This window comes from Cinclus cinclus, chromosome Z, assembly GCF_963662255.1.
Source record: "Cinclus cinclus chromosome Z, bCinCin1.1, whole genome shotgun sequence".
In the NCBI taxonomy this organism is placed as follows: Eukaryota; Metazoa; Chordata; class Aves; order Passeriformes; family Cinclidae; genus Cinclus; species Cinclus cinclus.
In genome coordinates this window covers 59,584,819-59,605,820 of record NC_085084.1, presented here as the reverse complement: position 1 = coordinate 59,605,820, position 21,002 = coordinate 59,584,819, and the positions used below count along the sequence as shown (strand labels likewise).

The 21,002-nt window shown below is 37.2% G+C and overlaps 1 protein-coding gene across 3 annotated transcripts in view; it reads right to left on the bottom strand.

Moving 5' to 3' along the window:
- FCHO2 (FCH and mu domain containing endocytic adaptor 2) overlaps window positions 1–21,002 on the bottom strand; it is an 82,055-nt gene that overhangs the window by 3,815 nt on the left and 57,238 nt on the right. For all 3 annotated transcript variants that reach the window (XM_062513590.1, XM_062513591.1, XM_062513592.1), the window contains 8 exons: window positions 20,182–20,276; window positions 15,723–15,826; window positions 13,580–13,709; window positions 8,177–8,288; window positions 7,417–7,572; window positions 6,379–6,511; window positions 3,452–3,651; window positions 1,249–1,313 (listed from right to left, as the gene is read on the bottom strand). In XM_062513590.1, the coding sequence (XP_062369574.1) occupies window positions 1,249–1,313; window positions 3,452–3,651; window positions 6,379–6,511; window positions 7,417–7,572; window positions 8,177–8,288; window positions 13,580–13,709; window positions 15,723–15,826; window positions 20,182–20,276 (995 nt within the window). The remainder of the gene's footprint in view (window positions 1–1,248; window positions 1,314–3,451; window positions 3,652–6,378; window positions 6,512–7,416; window positions 7,573–8,176; window positions 8,289–13,579; window positions 13,710–15,722; window positions 15,827–20,181; window positions 20,277–21,002) is intronic.

Sequence of the window (21,002 nt, the reverse complement as noted above, 5' to 3'; positions counted from 1 at the left end):
TGTAAGTGCAAGATCAGCATAGTATTACTTCCTCCTGAACTGAGTACTGTATGTGTTTATACTCAAAGAAAAGGGGAGGAAAAGATTGTGGTAAGAGAAGGAATACAGCAGAAGTGGGATATATGCAAAATCTGCTGTCAATGCACAAGACGCAAACTGGATCACTAGCAGCTAACTCTGTGCTGCTCTGCAGGTATACAGTTCCTCTTCATCTGTCTGCATTTGTGTTTCAGTATGGTTTTTCCTTTTAAAAGAAGTCATAGAGTTTGGAAAAGGGAAAAATAAAAAAAAAAGAGGGTTAATCCAATATAGTGGAAGCCAAATAGCAAAGAACTGTGAGGTTAGTGAAGGATAAAGTACACTAGACTAATCACCTGTGCTCAATACAATTCTCTCTGATTTTGCTGGAATGTTAACCACAACTTTGCAGGAATAGAAGTTGTCTTCTCTACTAATGCTCGTGGTTTCTATATGAAACCAGTCATAGTTACAGGCAAATCTGTGATTTCACAATCCCCTTCACTAAATTCTTAACAGGACTAAAGGCCTTTCCTTTACAATAGCAGTTCATTTCTCCACAGAAGCTTTGAGGATGAGATGCTTTGGCTGCTAAACTACTTCAGAAAAATACTGCACCTGAAGAGACTGCAGGGGTTGTGACATCAACTATGGCTCAGAGCAAGGCACTGGGCAGAGGACAGCTATTGGTACCTTATGCAATATTGTATTAATTACCATTCTGAGCAGATGTGCACAGATTAAGCTTTTTCCTGGAGTCATTATGGTCAAAACCAAGACTCAAAATATCAAGAATAATATATCTAAGCTCAGGACTTTTGGATTTTTTTTAAACCTCCCAGTTCTTACCTTCTTCTAATGTTTCAAAATGATCTGTGTGTGGAAAGACACAAACGTGAAACCTATTTTCATTTAAGTAATTGCTCAATTCCAAATAGAATGAATACAATAATTTCTTATCCCATCTGAACTACTTTAGAACTACTAACTATTTTCAAGGTACTTCATTCTTTTGCCTTGTATAGCTAATAATTAAATTTATATTTTGATATCTCATTCATAATGGAATCTTCCAGGAACAATTAACTGCAAAGAAGGTGAACTAGTAAACAGGATACAACATAAGAAAATATGTAAAAAGGAGTTAGAGGGCATGGAGGCTAAAATGATCACCTGTTTACTGTTAAAAATTTTCTGTACAAGAAAGGAAAACAAAAGAGTTCAACTTGCCTCCATTCTCAGACTTTTCTGAAATGCTAGATATTTTCCAACATGCTTTCATCTGGTCTGCATTCCTGTAAGAGAATGGTAGGTTAGTTACAAGCACTGGGTTTAGAAATTTATTTCCCTTGATTTACACTGGTATATTACAGATGTCTCTAAATGAAAGTCTATAAAAATATCTGCTCATTTTAAGGTAAGTCTAGAAAACTGCAGGAGGAAAAGAGGAAAAGAGAAGGGTGTGTCTGCATCACTCCAGAGCAGTGAGCTTGGAAGAACACACTGTTTTACACATTTTATACAATAATTTTTTACACATTTTTACAATAATTTTTTACACATTTAATGCTGTCCTGTGTCCCCACCTATGGCTCCAAAATTCAAACCCCTCTGCAGTCTTAAAGGGTAAGTTACTCTGGAAGCAGTCTGGAAGCTATGCCTTGATGCTTTGTGATGATGGTAGTATGGGAAGCAGCTTGATTGTTCTCCCCTAATTGAGAGTCCTGAGAGCAAGTATTTTATTCCATTTCCATTCTAGTAAAACTAATTGGCATCAGTACACACTGTTCTGGCTAATTTCAGACACCAGAAAGGGGCAGAAAAGGGCATGAAGAATGTCTAAGCTGACAGGCCATTTTAACTCCTGGAGGACTTTCTAGCAGTTGCATCGAAGGAAAGTCAGTAACTTAAACCTGTGAGCAGCCTGAAGTACTGATAGGTTTGAAATTGCTCTTGGTATTGACGTACCAGGACTGAAATGCTCACATAAGCAGCACACATTTATTCACAGGAAGTCAAGCTATAAAGCGGTATTTTTTCCTAAAAAAAGACCAAAACCCCACCACCCAACCCACTAAATGGAACAGGTAGTACATGTACAGGTAGTACAAATACTATACCTGCCTCTGACATAAATGATTTTTTTTTTTTTTTGGTCAGCTTGCCAGGCTCAATTCTGGGTCTTGGAAGTTGCCTAGGTGAATTCACAAATAAACTGTCCCTAGGCCTTCCCAACTAACACTGGGTTCTGGGTGGGTGTTCCTGTTTTTGCTCTGGCTTCATTACAGAGGGTTTCTGGAAGAAGCCTAGGCAGGGAGACTGGCTTCACCACAGTGCAGCTGTGTTATTCAGATAGGTTACTGAACATGTTCTTGTTTAGAATAAGTTTAAGATTTTGTTAAAAGTACTGTTTCCTTGAAATTCCAAGTCAATATGGATTCAGTCCTGTAAGGATTCTTCTTCCACTTAAAATTATGTTCCATTACTACATTGTCCAACAAGCACATGTAACTGTATTGCCTCCAGAAACATCATAATCTGCCTAGTAAATGCATCATGTTTATTTTTCTTTTAAACCTTGCTTTGTAAGATAAACTGATCTATAAGAAACAGGGTTAATAAAGACTAACTTCCTTCAACTTGGTGTTCTTTGCTCTCTTTGTGTTAAAAGACCATTTGGGAATAAACAGTCCAGGATTAATGGGCAAGCATGGGCAAGTATGAACATGTTGTACAGGCACAGTGATTGAATTCTGCTCACCTTTTGCTCCAGGGCTGTACTACTCTGCCTAGTTCCACTACCCTCTGCTTGTTTCCACAAACTTGTAACATAATTTCCTGCTATCTATGTCACACTTTGAAGTGCTAACTGTAAATGCAGGCTCAGCAGGTAGCTGCTAGTCTAATAATCTGCCTGCATTGAATTGAGAGACAGTGCTAACTGGTTTATGGAGAGCTCCTCAGTTACAGAGGTTTGTTTTATTTCCATTAGAAGCTAATTTTTAAGTTAGAGCAATCAGGAAATCTTTTTTTAAAACTCCCTCTTTGCTACTTTTTCTATATAATCCCCTTATAAAAATACATTGTTACACACAGAGAAAATGTTTTTTAACCATTTCAAATTACGATATTAAAGTTATCTATTCTATTGGACAAAAGAAAGCAAACATTGAAAAATTCATAAAGGCTTGTATTATTGCACAGTTGGGATGTGTACTCACTAACTCTTTCAGTTTATGTGAATTGGCTGCACACAATCTCCTTTAGACCACAACATTTCTAGACATCTGATACTACACATTTTTCTACTTCTTCCTGTGAAATTTTTCAGGATAAAGAATATCCTGAAGAATACATACTTCAGGATATTCCTGAAGAATATCCTAAGGAATACACTGAAATGTATTTGAAAAAATCCTGAAAAGAATATTACCATTTTGCAGGTGGAAGTGACTGCATGTTTATTACTCCTCCATCTACTGGTACCACAACCTGGACATTAGACAGCATACTAGGCACATTCATAGACTCTGGATTGTATTTATAATCCACTCTCACATCAGTAGTGCTAGCATCACATTTCCAGTAAGTTGCAAGATTCAAGGGAGTAGACTGTATGCCATTTGAAGATACCTGTAAAAGAATAAACCATTGAAAACAATTTAATTAAAATAACAACTGAACAATTGACCCCTGGGTCCTTAATCACAGAATTTTGAAGACTGCTGCCTAAAGGAATTCTGGTTATTTTAATTTTAAATTAAAATAATTATAGAAAAGGTTTAAACTCCCTCTGGCTTATGAGGCTACTTCCTGGTCTTTTAGAACTTTTTGCAAGCTTAGTTTTTGTTATGTCCTGTCTTATGCAAGATTCATGCTTGCAGCAAAATTAATTAATTAATTCTTAGCAGTTGTGTGCTGTGCCAATTCAGCTGCCCAACTAGCCAACACCAGAGAACAACACCTGTCATTATGGGACAGGCAACCAGCAGAATAATTCTTACCTCTTCAAAGCATTATTTTCCTGCTGCAGGAGGGTTGAATGCTGCTTCTGTAGCTGAGCTCACTCTACTGTGCTGAGGCATCTCAACCACTTTCTCAATCTATTTGAGGAACCTCCTGTGTCCTGGTGTACACTCTTGCTATTTTTGGTCAGATTTTTGCTAAAACCTTTTTTATCTGTCTGGGTTTCCATGTGCCAAAGTCTCATTTTTACAAGAAGAATACACAGTACTCATTTCAGCAAACCAAATGGTTTTTTTTTCCATCTTTTTCAAGTGTGTGTGCCTAACACACTTTTTGCAAGTTCAGTATACCAGGATTTTAAACTATACTAGGCAGATGTGAAAACTACAGGTATGAACAGCTGGACTGACAGGTAACTTTTAGAGGTTTTTTGTTGTGCAGACAGTTGTCTCAGATGTTCTGACATTTCAAGGCATGCCTAGAAAATCCCTACTCTCCCTTTGAGGTTAGTATGTCTGAATATTCATGAAGACTTTTTTATTAACAGCCAGAACATCATCTCATTGATGCACAGAATGGCTGAAGTTGACAGACCTCTGGAGGTTGTCATGCAAGCTCATGCAAGGCCACCTCTAGCAGGCTGCCAAAGCGTGCCAGACAGCTTCTGAACATTTCCAAGAATGGAGACTCCATGATCCTTCTAGGCAACCTGTGCCCAGTGCTCAGCCATTGCTATAGGAAAAAGAGTGGCTCTGGCTGTTCAGAGGGAATCTCCTGTGATACAGCATGTGCCCATTGCCTCTGATTCTGTCATTGGGCACTAGTGAAAAGAGTTTTGTTCTGTCCTCTCTGTGTCCTCTCTCAGGTATTTATACATAATGATGAGATTTCCCTGAACTTTCCATTTTCCAGCCTTAGGAGTCCCACGTCCCTCAGGCTGTCTTCATTTCTTCATGGGACAGATACTCCAGTCCCACCATCATCTTTGTGCCTCTTTGCTGAACTCTATCCAGTCTCACTTTCAATGAACAACGCAGAACTAAACACAGCACCCCAGGTGCAGTGTCACCAGTGTTGAGGAGAAGGATCCCCTCCCTTCACTTACTAGCAATACTTTGCCTAATGCAGATCAAGAGACCGTTTCTTGCCTTTGCAGCATGAACAGTGAGTTGTTTGGCTCATGTTCAACATGGTAACCCACAGGACCCTCAGGTCCTTTTCTGCCAAGACCATTTCCAACTGGTGACTCCCCAGGTGCGCTTCTTGTTGAATTTCATGAGGTTCCTCTCAGCCCATTTCTGCAGCCTGTTGAGTCCTCTTAAGAGGGCAAAATTATCCTCTAGTTTATCCAGAGGGCCATCCCCATTTGGTATCATCAGCAAACTTGCCATGGGTACACTCAGTCCCACCATTCACATCATTATTGCAGCTATTAAACTGTAAAATCAGTATGTCCCCTGGGGATCAGTTCACCTCAGTGTCTGCTCATCCAGCCCCCAATTCTTCACCAGCTTCTCTATAGAGATTCTGTGGTAGATGGTGTTGCAAGGTGCCCTGAAGTCTGAGCAGACAATATCTACTGCTATGCCCTTATCCACAGGGGCAGTCATGTCACCACAGAAGTTTGTCAGCTTGGTCAAGCATGAATTATTCTCAGTAAATCCATGTTGACTACACCCATTCTATTACATAGTAAGAAATCAGAATGTCATACATTCTCAGACAGAATCACAGAATGGTTTGGGTTGGGAGGGATATTAAAGATCATGTAGTTCCAACCTGCCCTCATCATGGGCACAGACAACTTTCACTGGACCAGATTGTTCATAGCCCTACCTAGTCTGGCCTTGAACACTGAGATGGATAGATGGGGCATACACAACTTCTCCAGGCAACTTGTGCCAGTGACTCACCACACACTGAGTAAAGAACATTTTTCTTTATATCTAATCTAAACCTACTCTCTTTCAACTGCAAGCACGAACCATGCATTAAAATTCATCAGTGACAGCATCCAAAACTTATGCAATAGCAAAATCATACAGTGTGAGTACAAAGTGCAGAGAGTCCCCATCAAATCTCTTAGAGGAGAATTTGACTTTGCTGACAAATATAAAGAAGAAAGATGTTTGAAGCTGCTTGCAGGATTGGGCTGAAGCATTAGCAAGCTGAAACAAGCCCTGTATCTTAGGGAATGACATGAAGCAAAGCAGGAATGTGCTAAGCCTGGGTGGAGTCTACACAGTGTAAGTAGAGACATACTCAGAATTGGTCTAGATGAGGGATGACAGTTCACCTTTATGCTGACAGACAAGGAAAAATTCTTTTAATTTCTGGGTATATATCATATCAGCTGGAATTCCTTAAAAATTACAAAAGGATAAAAATGTTTACCTGATACTTTAAAACATCCACATTGTAATAGGATGCAGATGGATTCTGCTCTGATAATTTCTTGAGGTAGACCGTTATAGCTTGCATGTTCATCCAAAAGTCCTTAGTACTGGAATCACTTTGTGACTGATCACTATAAAGAAAGATCATTAATTAGGGGTGAAATATTACACCACACATTCAAGAATACTAGACACTTCAACTTTTTTTTGCAAAATACACTTTTTCAGTATAATTAATTTGATCAGATACAGCTCTTCTAACATTTCCGTTATAAACTGTCATGTCAAACAGTGATTAAACTTAATTTTGTATTAATTATTCATTATATTAAGTATGAACTAACAAAATGGAATTATATACAAAAGAATACATGTATATGGTTTATTATTTCAGAATTAAAAAATACAGCATTTAAAAACATTTAGCTTTAGTGTTCAAATTATTTCTCCAATAAATGAAATACAATCTGCTCAGCTAAAATGGATTTCTGCTAAAAAAACTCCAGCTTTTCTGTGTTTTTTAAAAACAATATCTCCAAGTGCAATTCCAACAATTATCCTAGTTGATCAGCAACCTTATTTTCTACAAATTCTTCCAAGCATGCTGCTACACATCTGAGAGAGCTATGTAAAGAATCTGATTTGTGTAATGATTCAGATTTAAAATAGACTAGTAGATGGCAAATGAGAGCATGAATTTTTACTACTTGTTTTCCATTTAAGTCTATTGTTTCAAAATTTAGTTTTACCATTATTACTACTGTGTAAAGAAATTATTTATAAAATGTCTGTGAAAAGACAGATACACTTACAAATTATTTTTATGGCTGTTATACTCTGCACAAGTTTTAAGTCCAGTAATCACTGAGATTTTTAATAGTGGCAGTGGAGAGAACTAAGCTGAACAAGATTAATTCAGAAAATTATGTTATATGTAATTAAATCAACCAGACTACAAAGAATTCTGATTTACATACACAACAACTCATACTTTATAAATTATGTAGCTTGCAGTTATGTTTAAAAAATACAAAACCTGTATACAAGTTGTGCATTTGGAAGAATCTGCTCTAGTTTGCTTGTGTTTTTCACCCTGAAGCAGAGCACAGCAGGAGATGGGTTGCTGGTGAAGACTTTAATAATCCCGCTTGGGAATGATATTGTCATATCACCAGTAATCTTCACAATACATCTAGAAGAGAATAAAAAAATCAGCTTCATTGCAACTCATTAACTGCCTAGTTCTAATACTAATTTTAAAGCAACCACTGCAATTTCACAATCTTACAAGTTGAATTAAAAACAGAATATCAATCTCAAATGAGGGTAATGTGACTATGTATTGTCACTTTCAGCTTGGAAATAAGATGAAATAAGAAATAAAAAACAAACTGCTTAAGCATACAGTAGTCTTAGATATTTTTCAAGCTTTGAAAAACATGGCACAGCCCTGCCTAGGCAAGGCCTAAGTAGCATAGCAATGGATGTGACAGGGAATGAAGTGCTTTCAGCTGCACAAAATTACATGTAATGCCTACCTCACAATGATAAAAATTCTTGTCATTCTCAGTGCTCTCACTGAACACGTTTGTAAAGAAGGTATATATGAGCTCCTGGCAGGATGCAGGCCATTACAGAGCAATAAGCCACTGTTGTCAGCTATACCCAGGGAGAAAAGCCCCTTTGAATTCCCCTTCTAATGCATACTCATTCCCCTCCCCCAGTATGAAAAGTAGAACCAGTGTCTTTTATTATTATAATTCAATACATTCAAAACAATTCACTATTTAACTAACTTTGTGGGATCTGCTCCTTTAAAGTAGGCGTTAACAGATTCAGTAAGAGCTACTGCAACAGGCAAGGTGTCCTGGTTTCCAAGGCTGACGGGGCTGGGACCACGTGAAACACCTAGAATACATACAGTATATAGATTTAATTTTCAAAAAGCTTAGCAGATTCCAGAATGGTTGACTACATCTGTAATTTTTACAAGATTACACCAGTGTTACAGTATCATCTGAGGTATTACTTGTAAAATGTGTAGAAATACATAAACATAGTACAGTACAATTGTACAACCAAAATGCTGCTCAGCAGCCTAAGAACACAGGTATGACTATTGGTACGGCATCACATAAACAGGCACAAGGAAATACATGAGACAGAGGAACACTGCATTAAAATGGCTACTGGTGCAGGTGAAGTCAACAGACCCAAAGCAAATTGACCAGAATGATTTAAAAAAAAAATCCCTACTGTATGCTTTTTATATGGAAAAATGCATGATAAAATGGTGACAGAAATACAAAGAATTCACTTAGAGTAAAAATTAACTTAAATGCAAATTCATCAACATTACCCCACATAAGTGAACATTCTTTTAACTTTTTCAGCCAACAAATATTGCAACTCCCAAGCAGAAACAGTTGGGGAAGTCTTCACTTGTTGCTTGTGCTAACACAACACAATTCCAATATAGAGCTATAAAAATCAACCAAGACCTCATGCTAAGGCTTTTTGAAATGCACATATACAGTTGATGGAACAGGTTGTCATGGGATTTAATTTTTCACAAATTTTCTATATGTGTATGTAATACAAAAGACAGTACTGGAACTTTCTTCTTTTTTTAGTGCAGCAGCATAGTAATCAGCATCTTATTATGTTTTCTGTACCATGAAGAAATGAAGATGGTCTGTATCACATAGCATTACCTATCACAAAGTACAGTTTTTATCTTTTCATAAGCAAACTGAAAAAATTCTCATTCATACCATAAAGCAAAGACAAAATAATTCTTCTGTATAATATTGCCCACAGCAAATTAAACCTATTTACTCTAAGTGGCTGTCCTTTCTGAGCTCTTCAGAAGTAAAAAGGAAGCTGGGGCCTTGCTCTTCATAGAGCACCTAATATCTCATATTAGACCTTAAATTAAGATTTAAGTGAATGAAGTAGTGACAGAAAGAGCAAAAGACAGAAGCTGGTCTTATTCTGCTGTCTCATACCTCTCTCTCCATTGCAATTTCTCACACAAGGTAATAAAATGTTCAGAATGCTTCTCATTTGCAATGTTTGTTTCTCAAATATTACAAACATTTGTGCAACACTTAGATCCAAAAGAACTGTCAAAAGTGTTGAAAAACAAAATTTTTTAAATGAACTAAATATTATGATTCTGGCTAAAAAACACTGTTTTTAGTGTTTCAGTATGAAAAATATTCCAGTAGGCTGTTTTTCTTTATTCTTTCAGACAATAGATGGATCATGAGTCCAAGGATTTTTCTCCCCCTGAAAACTACCAACAAAAGCTGCGATTCTCAACAGTCTTAGGAATCCAGAAATCATTATTTCAAGAGGCAAATGTGTAATAAAATGAGTTAGCAATTACTAGAAATTCTCTTTGGTGAAATACAGAACTCCAGAATTATTCTTCACTAAAACCAAAGTGTGCACTCAATGGATGTGGCACTACAATTGCTGAGCTGCTTTAACGTCTCTTTCTGCCAATTTACTAAGGAACAACAAACAACTGTAGAGCAAACAGGATTACCTTATATACAGGTGTATAAATTATTTTAAAATCTTTTACTTAATAGCCTTACGTACATTTTTATAGCAATATTTCTTAAGTTATGCAGAGTAATGCAAACATATTCATTATATTCCCATTGGTAAAAGACAAATATTGTTTGCTTGACTGAAACGTGATTTTTTTTTTTTTTTAGAAATAATAACACCCTTTTGGCCTTTTTTCAGGAAACACCAAAGCAAGCACATATGAATATATGTATATATATTTCTCTGAGACCTATTTGGGGAACTACAAATGAGATCACATCTCTCTTCTTTGCTCTGCTCCCATTGTCATCACCCTTTTACTCAAAATTTATGCATTCTCCTAGAAACCAATAAACTGAAAAATAAATTAATTAGTATTTATTAATTGGGTCCCAACAACCCCAGGCAGTGCCACAGGCTGGGACAGAGTGGCTGCAAAGCTGCCCACAGGAAAAGGACCTGGGGGTGCTGGGGACAGCAGCTGAACATGAGCCAGCAGTGCCCAGGTGGCCAAGAAGGACAATGGCATCCTGGGCTGTTCCAGCAATAGTGTGGGCAGCAGGAGCAGGACAGGGATTGTCCCCCTGTACTCAGCATTGGTAAAGCCACACCTCCAGTGCTGTGTCTAGTTTTGGGTCCTTCAGTTCAAGGAAGATATTTTGGTGGTGGAGCATGTCCAGAGAAGGGCAATGGAACAAGGGAAGGGTCTGGAGAGTAAGTCATATGACAAACAGCTGAAGGACCTCAGGGCATTTTGCCTAGAGAAAAGGAATGATAAGGGGGACCTTCTCACTCTCTACAATTGCCTAAACGGAGGGTGTTGCAAGGTAGAAGACAGTCTCTTCTCCCAGGCAATCAGCAACAGGAAAAGGATATGGCCTCAACCTGTGCCAGGGGAGCCCCAGGCTGGAGTACAGCAAAAATTTCTGCGCTTAGAATGCCCAGGGAGGTGGTGGAGTCACCATCCCAGGAGGTGTTCAAGAATGGTGATCATTCAATGGGCTGGACTTAATGATCTTGGCAATCTTTTCCCAACATTCATGATTCTGTTATTCTATCATATGAAACAAGCATAACTGCTTGTCCTGATCCTGAAAATCATAGTTTTGTTGCCTTGCTGCTGACAGCACAATTCAATGCAGCAGCATTCAGCTTCAGGGTTTTCTGTATCTGCTGTGAGGTTTCAGATGGAAGGGAGGTAACGGAGCTGCATGAAGAATCCTCGCTTCTTCTCAGGCTGCAGCCCAGATCAAGGCTCCAGCTCTACCACCTTTGGCAGTGATGGCAAACCTGGCTTAAATGTCATGCCACCTGCCTCAGGCTGATCACTACTACCAGCCCCTGAGCTGTGCTGACACAAGAGCTAGTGACATAACCATGTAAATGGTTGCATTGACAACTGCAGAACAAAAGACTGCATCATTGGTCATAAAAAGGGCGGATGAATAAAGCTGATCAAATGGTTTTAGTTCAGTTTAGGAACAAAGATCTAGACAGTTTTAATACTGGCTAAACAGCTATCATGAAAATAAAATTTATTTCAAAAAGTACTATCTTTATTATGTCTGTCTTCTAAGATACATATTATATGTAAATATAGAAACATTATTACCTACTTGTGTTAGGTGAATAAGGATTGTCAAAGTAAAAATATATTCATTTTACTTGAAAGAAAGTAGCAATGACAAATTGAAGAAGCAAGGCCAAGTTTCAGCTTGTCTATGGAGCAGGCAAGTGGATAGACAGCAAATAACATTATATAAAAGTGGTTACATAAGTTTTGGTGATTTCAGCAATATATAACTTATTATGTAATTGAGATGCCAAGCAACTTGTATGTGCCAGATACCAAAAATATCTGGAGAAACTTGTTTCAAAAGAAATACAATTTTATTAGATGTAGTATATTAGGATGATTAGTTAAGACATAAATGTGCTTTGAGTACAATACCTGGTGGTGTCTCACAAAGCTTTTCAATTGTAGGAAGATTTCGAATCAAAAGATCATCATCTATTACATTTAAATGAAACAAAACATTGCAAGAAAACAAAATATTTCAAGCAAAAATAGATGTTAAAAATTAATATTAAAATATTTGGCAAATTAAATTAAAGCTAAAACACAAAAGAAGCGCTCAATTACATATGCCTTCAAGTTCACTTGGAAAAGATAATCAGAGTCAATTCTCCATTATTCACGACAAAGGGGGTAAGGGGAACATTGGATTGTGCAAAAGTCAAAAGAATACAGAATGTATTGCAAACTATATCCTCATGCCCCAAAATATTTCAGATTTTTGCACTGCTCTTCCCATTTTCCCAGGAAAATGCAATCAGTGCAGATGGAACTGGGCTTATTTATTTTTCCTAGGCCAGAATAATAACCACGTCAAACCTCAGTGTCAGCACACACCTCCTTACCTCCTGCCTCACCTCAAGATTTCACTCTGCCACTGTTTCCAACAACACACACACATATCTCCCCAGAGCTGGGGATATTGATGTTCTTGCCACCAATTTTTGGTTCCTCAACACCAGAGCTGAGACCTGAGGATGTGAGCCTGGGTAGACTCTGGCAACCAAAATATCAGTTGTATTTCTGTGATGCTTCTTAGCATTTGTGAAACTGGAGGACTCTGAACTATAAGAGCTAAGGTTGGGCAGAATTTAGTAGCTTTGCTTCTGTACAGGGTGGATACAATTCCACAGCAGAACTCCCACTAGGTGCAGCACAGATGCTCTTCTGAGCCTGAGTGAGGAATTCTTGGCAACAATAACATTGGCAGATAACTGAATGATAACCTGACAACTTGATTTAACTTGTGACTAAAGGTGTAATGATGTTCAGGAATTAAACAGCTCAATACCACTAAATAAAAAAGTTAAAATGTCTTAAGACCTGCCCTCGCCAAACTAATAAAAAAACCCTCAGCTAACCCCCCTAGCACCCCAGTACTAAAATCTCATTTTAATTTATGATAATCAAATATCAAAACGGAAGGATCTTCTTTGAAAACAAGAGAACACCTTCTGAAATTAGTGGCAACACATGACGACTAATTCCTTTTCATCTTAATCTTTCTTGTTTAATCATTTGTTGTGCTTTTACTGCTCATATTCTTAACTGCTTATATATACTTATATAGAACATACTGCTTATATTCTTAACTAACTTGAAGAATAAGATGCATTAGATTTACTTTTTGGAGACTGCAATTATGGAACAACAAACAAAATTCAAAGAACATAAAAGAACTCAATTTTGTGAACATTTGTATTCACTCGAATCTTTCAGTGTCCCTAAGCATTTCTGCACCTATACAGTAACAACTTCTGAACAAATACATGAAAACATGTACTTGATGGATATACAAGCATACCAAATAAGAATTCGTGGAATGTTAATTGTGAATATATTTCCCTAAAAAAATGCCATAACTAATCTAATGGTCTAATCTAATTTAATCTACTTTCCTGTGTCTCAGTGTCATTTAGAAGCAGACATTGCAAAGGATGCTTGAAGTACCTGGACTCATATATAAAACAACTAATTCCAGCAATGGCTCTTGCAACAGGTGCAACCTAGTGGCTGATTTGTCCTATTTCTCAAGTAAGATAAAATGGTTAATTAAGCTTACCAACTGTAGGTGTGTTTGCTGCACTGAGGGAAGCAGAAGAGGATATAGAAGAAATGCTCTCTGCTCGTGCCAAAGGAGCTGCTGGAGGTGGACTTGAGTTAGAGGTCAATGGAGGGCTGAAGGGCCTAGGCTGAACAAAAGAGATCACAAGAATATAACACAAAGTGGTTTTAAACAGATAAAAAATATATTGTAAATAGAAAAAGTCTTCTTTCATGCCCCAATCAATTTCATAATGTTTCTCATTTAATGTTTTATCTATCCTAGTTTTTTAGTGTAAAACAGAGAACCTGCATTTTCCATTGGAGTAAATACCATTATTTCATAGATTTTCATAGGTTTTAGGTTTTTTTGACAGAGTCAAGTCTAATACACAACAGCCTGTCAACAATAATAGTAGAACACAGTATCAGAAACTAAGACTACAGTCCTGTGTATGTGTGCCAAACAGATTTAGAGAGCTAGAGCAGAGCTACTAATGAATCGGAAATGAGAACAGCAGAGGGCAACTAAAATAGTTGTGACTGGAATATAGTAGTGAGAGAGGAATAAGCTGTAGGACCATGGGTTTTTCAGCCCAGAGAAGAGAAGCCTAAGAAGGGATTTATTACAGGTCTCCCGGTAGGTAAAAAGGGGCACACAAAGAAGCCAGAGTCAGGTTCTTCCAAGAGATGCAAAAGCTACAGTGAAGAAATGCCCGCCGGACCTTGGGAAAAGTCCTTCTTGCAACTTTGCAGTAAAATCCTGAGACAGGCTGCCAGATTGGCAGATTGTAAAGTCTCCCATTCCAGAGATTTTCAAAACTCAGCATGTGCCTGAGCAACCTGATACAATTTTGAAGTCATCCCTTTTTTGGGCAGGTTGGCCAAGAGAACTTAAAAGTCTCTTCCACTCTAAATCTCTGGGTGGTTTTATGATACACTTAACTGTTTAGGTATTTAACTAATTATCATACTGGGATTAACCTATCTGAAAGGTGCTGAAATCCCCAAAGCATCATTTTGGCAGGTTAACTGTAGAATCCCAGAAGATAAGGGGCTAATGTGTATGTCTGAAACACTGATAGCTGCATGGCTGTGGAACCAACCAAGGACTGATGGCAGTAACAGACAAAGACTGTTGATAATGATCAAGGACTGTTGGTACTAACCAAGAAATGTTGGTGCTAATAGACAAGGCCTGCTGGTAATAACCACAGATCATTGCTAATAAGCAAGGACTATTGGTACTAACAGACAAGGTCTGCTGATAATAACCAAGGATTGTCAGTAATAACAAACTGAAAAAGAACAACATGTGGCTGAAGAAGGGGCTATGCTGTGGTAGGCAGCACTTTTCCATGACAAACATCCTGCTAAACAGTTTGAAAATATTTTGTCAGTTTTGTCAAAACGGATGAGAATTTTGTTTGTACTAAGAATATGGTGAAAGTATCTTGCTACTTTGAAAGACAATACAAGGACTTTACCACAGGAACATTTTTCCAAGTCAGGAAATCAAATGAAACCTGCAGAATACTAATATTTACAGAGGAAATTAGGCATGGCCTAGTCTGATAGGCTGTTTGGTTATTTGCATTCTTTACCACATTCCTCATCAGCAGGTGACTCCACACTGCAGGCACATACAGACAATGCACAACCTCTCACTATCCTCACAGGCAACTGCTGTGATCTATCACCTCCCTTCTCTACAAACCAGTAACAAGTGCAGGGAGAAGCCACAACAGGGCTACTTCCGTCAACATACAACTGGAAAAAACCCCACTCATTTCCTAAAGCTTTGGCGATATCCCTAAATCAAGGGAGGTTTGTTAATAACTTCACTAGTATTTTGCATTTTAAGAACTTCAATCTTATGCATGCTCCATCTTTCATCATGAAATTACTGATTTGTTCAATTAAAAACACTCAGCTGATGCAAACATTAAGGTTTGGACCTTTGTACTTGCGTTAATAATTACTTGTTGTAATAAGATACTTATCATAAACTATTACCATGCCTACTTGGCAATGTTGAAAATCTGCTTATGTGATTCCTTGGAAATTGGCTAGAAAATAATGCCACTGTAACAGTGTAAATGAATGGTGTATCTGAAATCAAGTCAAAATGGCAAACAAAAAAAATAATAATCAATACATACTATTTCATTAATCCCACTAAGTTTCCCAGTAGACAGCTTTGGTCTTGAAGCAGGCCTTGGAGGGGGTACAATAGCGCCTACAGAAAGAGGAGTGGTGGGCCTTGCTGAAAGAAAGCAAAGTTAAGAAAACATTAGAAAGATCACACCATATATATATATATATATAGTTGTTTACTTGAGTAGAATATCTGGACGTGATGTTTCTACTAGAGGTTCCTATTGTACAAGTGACATGTTTTAAGAGTTACCACAAATTGTAAGTGCTTTTAAAAAGTGCACCCTGAAATGTACATCTAATAGTGCATCATGGGCTCTCTCACTGTTCTCAGGTGATTTTATACCAACCACTCTTGGAAGCTTTTATGTAAAAAAATTGTTTCTTCAAATGCAATTACTTAATCTTTGAGATCTCATTGCTGTCTGACATCCCACAAAAATACATCCCCATTTCTAGAAAAGCAACACTGCATAGTTAAGAGAAAGCAATGCCTTTAAATGAATCATTTGAATTTTCTTCTTATTTCAAGCTGAATATTTACTGCACTGTCCTAGCTGGTATTAACAAGCAGTTTAGTACATTCTAAGTAAGATGAGTTAATTTTAACATCAGTTGGGCAACAATAGCAAAAAGAAAAATTAATCCAAAGCTTGCTTTTTGGAGTCAGTTATTAGCAAAGAGCTGTACAGAATGCATGCTTGGCATACCCTTGTTTGTATGAGCACAAGAAGACACTACACTATAGTCCAGTAGTGCTGAAGATGATGCAGAAGATATTTCAGCAGCAGTGCAAGTTTCTTCAATGAATAATTGTTCATGGCATATAGAGTTATTGAAAAGGTCACTTTGATCCTCAGAAGCACAGACGTTGGAAGAACTCCCAAGCAAAGCAGAAGAGGCAAGGCAGACATTTTCAGCTTTAAAATGCAATCTTTGGGGCTCCTTCTTGTCTGTGCTTGTATGGCTAATTGTAAGAAGTTCATCAGCAAAGGAAATCCACTGACTCTGAGATCGTGAAAAACAGGATAAAGTACTGGTACTCCCTGATGGTGCTGCTGTAACACCAGATTTGCACAAAGTACTAATGGTAAAGCCTGGTGAGGATGGGCTTGTAGACCCAGAATCTGTCTGGTGTCCAAGCAAAGACTGAGATATTCTACATCCAGGCAAATCAGTGGTAGATGAGGAGGAGCTTGTATTGTGTTCTGTTAGGGTAGCTGAAGGAAAAGGGAAGAATTGAAACTAGGACCGACAATGAAAAGATAAAAATTTAAATATTCAAAAGAGTATTCAATATCCACTGCACAAGGGTTACTAGCCAGCATGAAAAATAACTGCTCTACTAAGGTAATCCCCCCACCTCACAAATAAAAGAAAGAAAAAACCCAGTCACATACTGCCAACCATGTCACTTTCCATTATTTATTACATTAAAAAAAAATTGTGTATCTCTCCACTTAAGGCTCTATTTCTCACAACTTTCCTTATTCCTCTGACTTCCTACCTGCTGTGATTTAACTTTTTCTCATATTTTTTCCTTCTTCCATCCTACTCCATTTTTGACTCCTCTCCACAGCTTTATGCTTTTAATTTTCTTCAAAGTTATTTAATCAAACCCATCCCGTTCCTTTCAATGACTTTGATCCTCTTAGTCATAATATTTGTAATAGGCAGGTCCAACAGATTTGGCTTTCAGGTGAATGAATTAAGACAATGGAGTCACAAGATCTGGTCTGATAGGTATTTTGTCTGTATGAATCTGTGTCTAGTGAGTAACAATATGAATGAGGCAACATCCACCTCAGTTTCCTTTCCTCTCTCATCCTACAGTCTTCTGACTGCTGAAAAAAGGAGTTTTCCACAAGTATTCCCTGCACTTGCTGTTGCCTGTTGCTCTAGATGACAGGAGAAGCAGAAAATGCAAGGTTAGTCAATTCTCAACATCTTGCAGATTGGCAGAGCTAGGAGCAACAGCAGTGACAACCAAAATCAAAAAAGAGAGAAACACATTTAAAAATTCAGATTAAAAGTACAATTGTCCTTTCTACAGTGGTCCTTTTGTCATAAACAAATACATTCTCTAAGTTCACCTAAACATTAAAAATTTTAACACATTAAAATTTTAACACACTTTCTAGCAGATATTTTAAATATGATTCAAAGGCATTAAAATACTCTTTTAAAACAATGTGGAGATGTTAAGAACAATTTTAAAAATACATATGGATGAAAATAAGGAAGATAACAAATAGAAGCATTTTAAAAATATCAAGAACTAGCTAAAAAAATGTCTGTTGTGTTTGTTCAAGATAACTTTGTAATCTTAAACTTCTAATAAAGTGGGATTATTCATGGATGACCAAAGACTACTTCTGTGCTGCATAAACCACTGTCTGCTCAAATACCAAGGTAGTTTAAGTGTTCAATGATTAACACAGTTATAAAACATTAGTTAAACAAATGTTTAAACTGTAACATATACAGTACTCCACACAATGAATGTATGTAATTTAAGTTTTGGATTGAGATTTTCAAAAATGTTAAGCATTATCTTAGTACTAACCTTCAAGTTGAAGAATAAACATTGATTTAAAGTAAAATACAATCAGATAAATTAAGTATTTTAGAAAAAACTTTTAGAATTAACTTGCAACTTAGGAAGCATTAGAACTCAATTTAGACAACATGACCTATATTGATGGATTTTTTTTTGCCCCAAATGTATTAGAAATTTGTTATACTTTGGAACACTTACTTTCTATTTCATTCTGCAGATTATTTCACAAATGTAAATATCTTAATTAACTCCTACAATCCTTGAAAAAATTATTTATCAGATAAAGTTTGCCAAGGCATAGATGCATCTAAACTTGATTTATGACCACAAGACCCTCTCTTTCACCAATTTCAATGAGCATTGAGTATGAGGACTAGGGTAGATTACTCCCTGCCAGATACAGCTACAGAGGATAATATGGATCTCTGTCATTACTCATCAACCAGAGACTACTTTCTCCACACTTCTGCTGCCAGGAGGAGCTGGATGAAGATTTCCTAATCTGCTTTCGCTTCCCATCCAAGCACAGCAATAAACACCCAAATACAACTACAACCACCAGCACAAGTATCCTCTGCCTTTCTCTGCAGACTCCAACACAAGAGCAAAGCTACCAAAACAGAGAATTTTAAGAAAGCAGAATTTCTTTTTAGAATATTCCAGTAATATATCTTTCTCTAGAATTTATTCTTAAATGCCTTACCACACACATGGTGGATTCACTTGCCAATACTACTGATTATGTAAGTCAGGATGAGAAAATTAGGATGAATTCTCTAAGCTGGATTTGTTAAAACCATAACCTTTAAGGAATATGAATTTGTAGTGAAACACTATGTTCTACTTAAAATCTGAAGTGTTACAAAGCAATGTTGATTGCTGTTAAAAGAACATTACTTAAGCCAAGGAATAATATCAGGTTTTCAGAATTCTCTTACTGTCACATGTAATTGCCCTTATTGTTCTTCAATCTGCATGATCAAGCACAGAAGAAAACCACTAGAAAGCCATGATCATAAACAAAGAAGTGAGGACAACTTTTGGAATACAAGTACTTAGTCGAAAATAGTCAGCCAACACACTTCCTTTCTCAGGTGTATGGGAGGAGAAAAGTGTCTACATTAAGAGAAAATTAAGATGTTGGAGTAAAGAATCACATTAGGTAGACTGAAAAGAACCATGGAACTATTTTTTGCAAAGACTGGGTTCCAGGAAAGCCTGCCAGTATCCTACCAACACTAATATCCTGCAACCCAAAATTCCTGTGTAACATGTGCTCTCTCCCTCCACCTCCCATATGCTACACACTATCCTTTTTCTTGCAATATCGCTGCTTTCAGGACCTCAGCTTAATTCATGGCTCAGCCCAGTAATTTTTATCCATCCCTCCTTGGATTTTGCCCTCACTCGCCTAACAGAATCATGCCTTCCTAAAGGAAAAAAGTTCCTCACAGCAAAGCTCTGCAATGCCTTTGTACTACATAGCCCAACTGACTTTCCTAGAAAGAAGAAATCCATTCCTGTTCATTGTGCAAGCTCAGCTTGTCTCAGAGTTGCTGCAACAACCTCCATTTAGTCTCCCAGCCTTACCATCTGAAGAAAAAGGATTACATCCTAGATGGTAAGCAATTCTTCAGTAAGTATAAGAAGGCAATAAAAAAAGGCAGGAGCAAGACAGAATTTTCCTGAAGTGTCTAGCACTCCCTCTTCCCTCTTGCTTTCTAGCTCGAAAGCCTTATATACTGCCTTCTCAGTCATGTAATACTTCTAAGACAGTATATTGTTTATAAAATTCTATCATTTCTATCATTCATCAAAGCATGTACCCTTGCAGTAACTGAAAAAAATAACACCAGAGCATCCAGAAATATGGCAAACACAATCTCTACCAACAAATATTTTACCTGAGGAGGATGAGGATGCCAGAGAAGCTGAAGAGGAAGATTCAAGAGAAGTGCTGAAGAGTGGATCCCATGCCAGGAAGTCACTGTTCCCCTTTCTATATTAAGAGTTAAAATTTGAATAGAAATGAAAGATTTATGCATTCATAAAAATCACAAACTTCAGTAGTAGTTTGATAATGTAATAACTATAATAATCACAGGGATCTTTAAAAATTCTGTTTCAATCATGCTGACATCCACTAGACCAGGTTGTTTAAAGCCCCTTCCAGACTGGCCTGGAACACTTCCAAAGACAGGGCATCCAGAACTTCTCTGGATGACCTGGTTCCACATCTCATCAAACCTCACAGTAAAGAATTTCTTCTATATATTTAATCTAAAACTACTCTCAGTTTAAAGTCACACCTCCTAGTCCTATCACTACGTAACCCTTGTAAAAAGTCCCTCAATAATATGATAAAAACATTTGACAAGTTAGTCAAATTAGTCTTTGTATCTAAAAAGAAAAGAAATAGTCAAAAAGTTCCAGGTCAAAGAACTGATTTACATGTAAGGAGACTATCTCAGCCAACACCTTGGTGAAAATTTGTGAGTGGACACACTCCATATATAATGTCCACAATGTCAGTTAAACAACTGTAATTTTTGAGACCCACATCTTCAAATTCATTTACTTCAGCATATTGACACATAAGCAATGTATGCAGATCACTGTAAATTTGTGGTTTGCTATCTTAAACACTTTAGCATGGAACACTCTTGGATAGAAACTTAATCTGTCATAATTAAAAACATTTTGTAGACATCTAATTATAAGCATT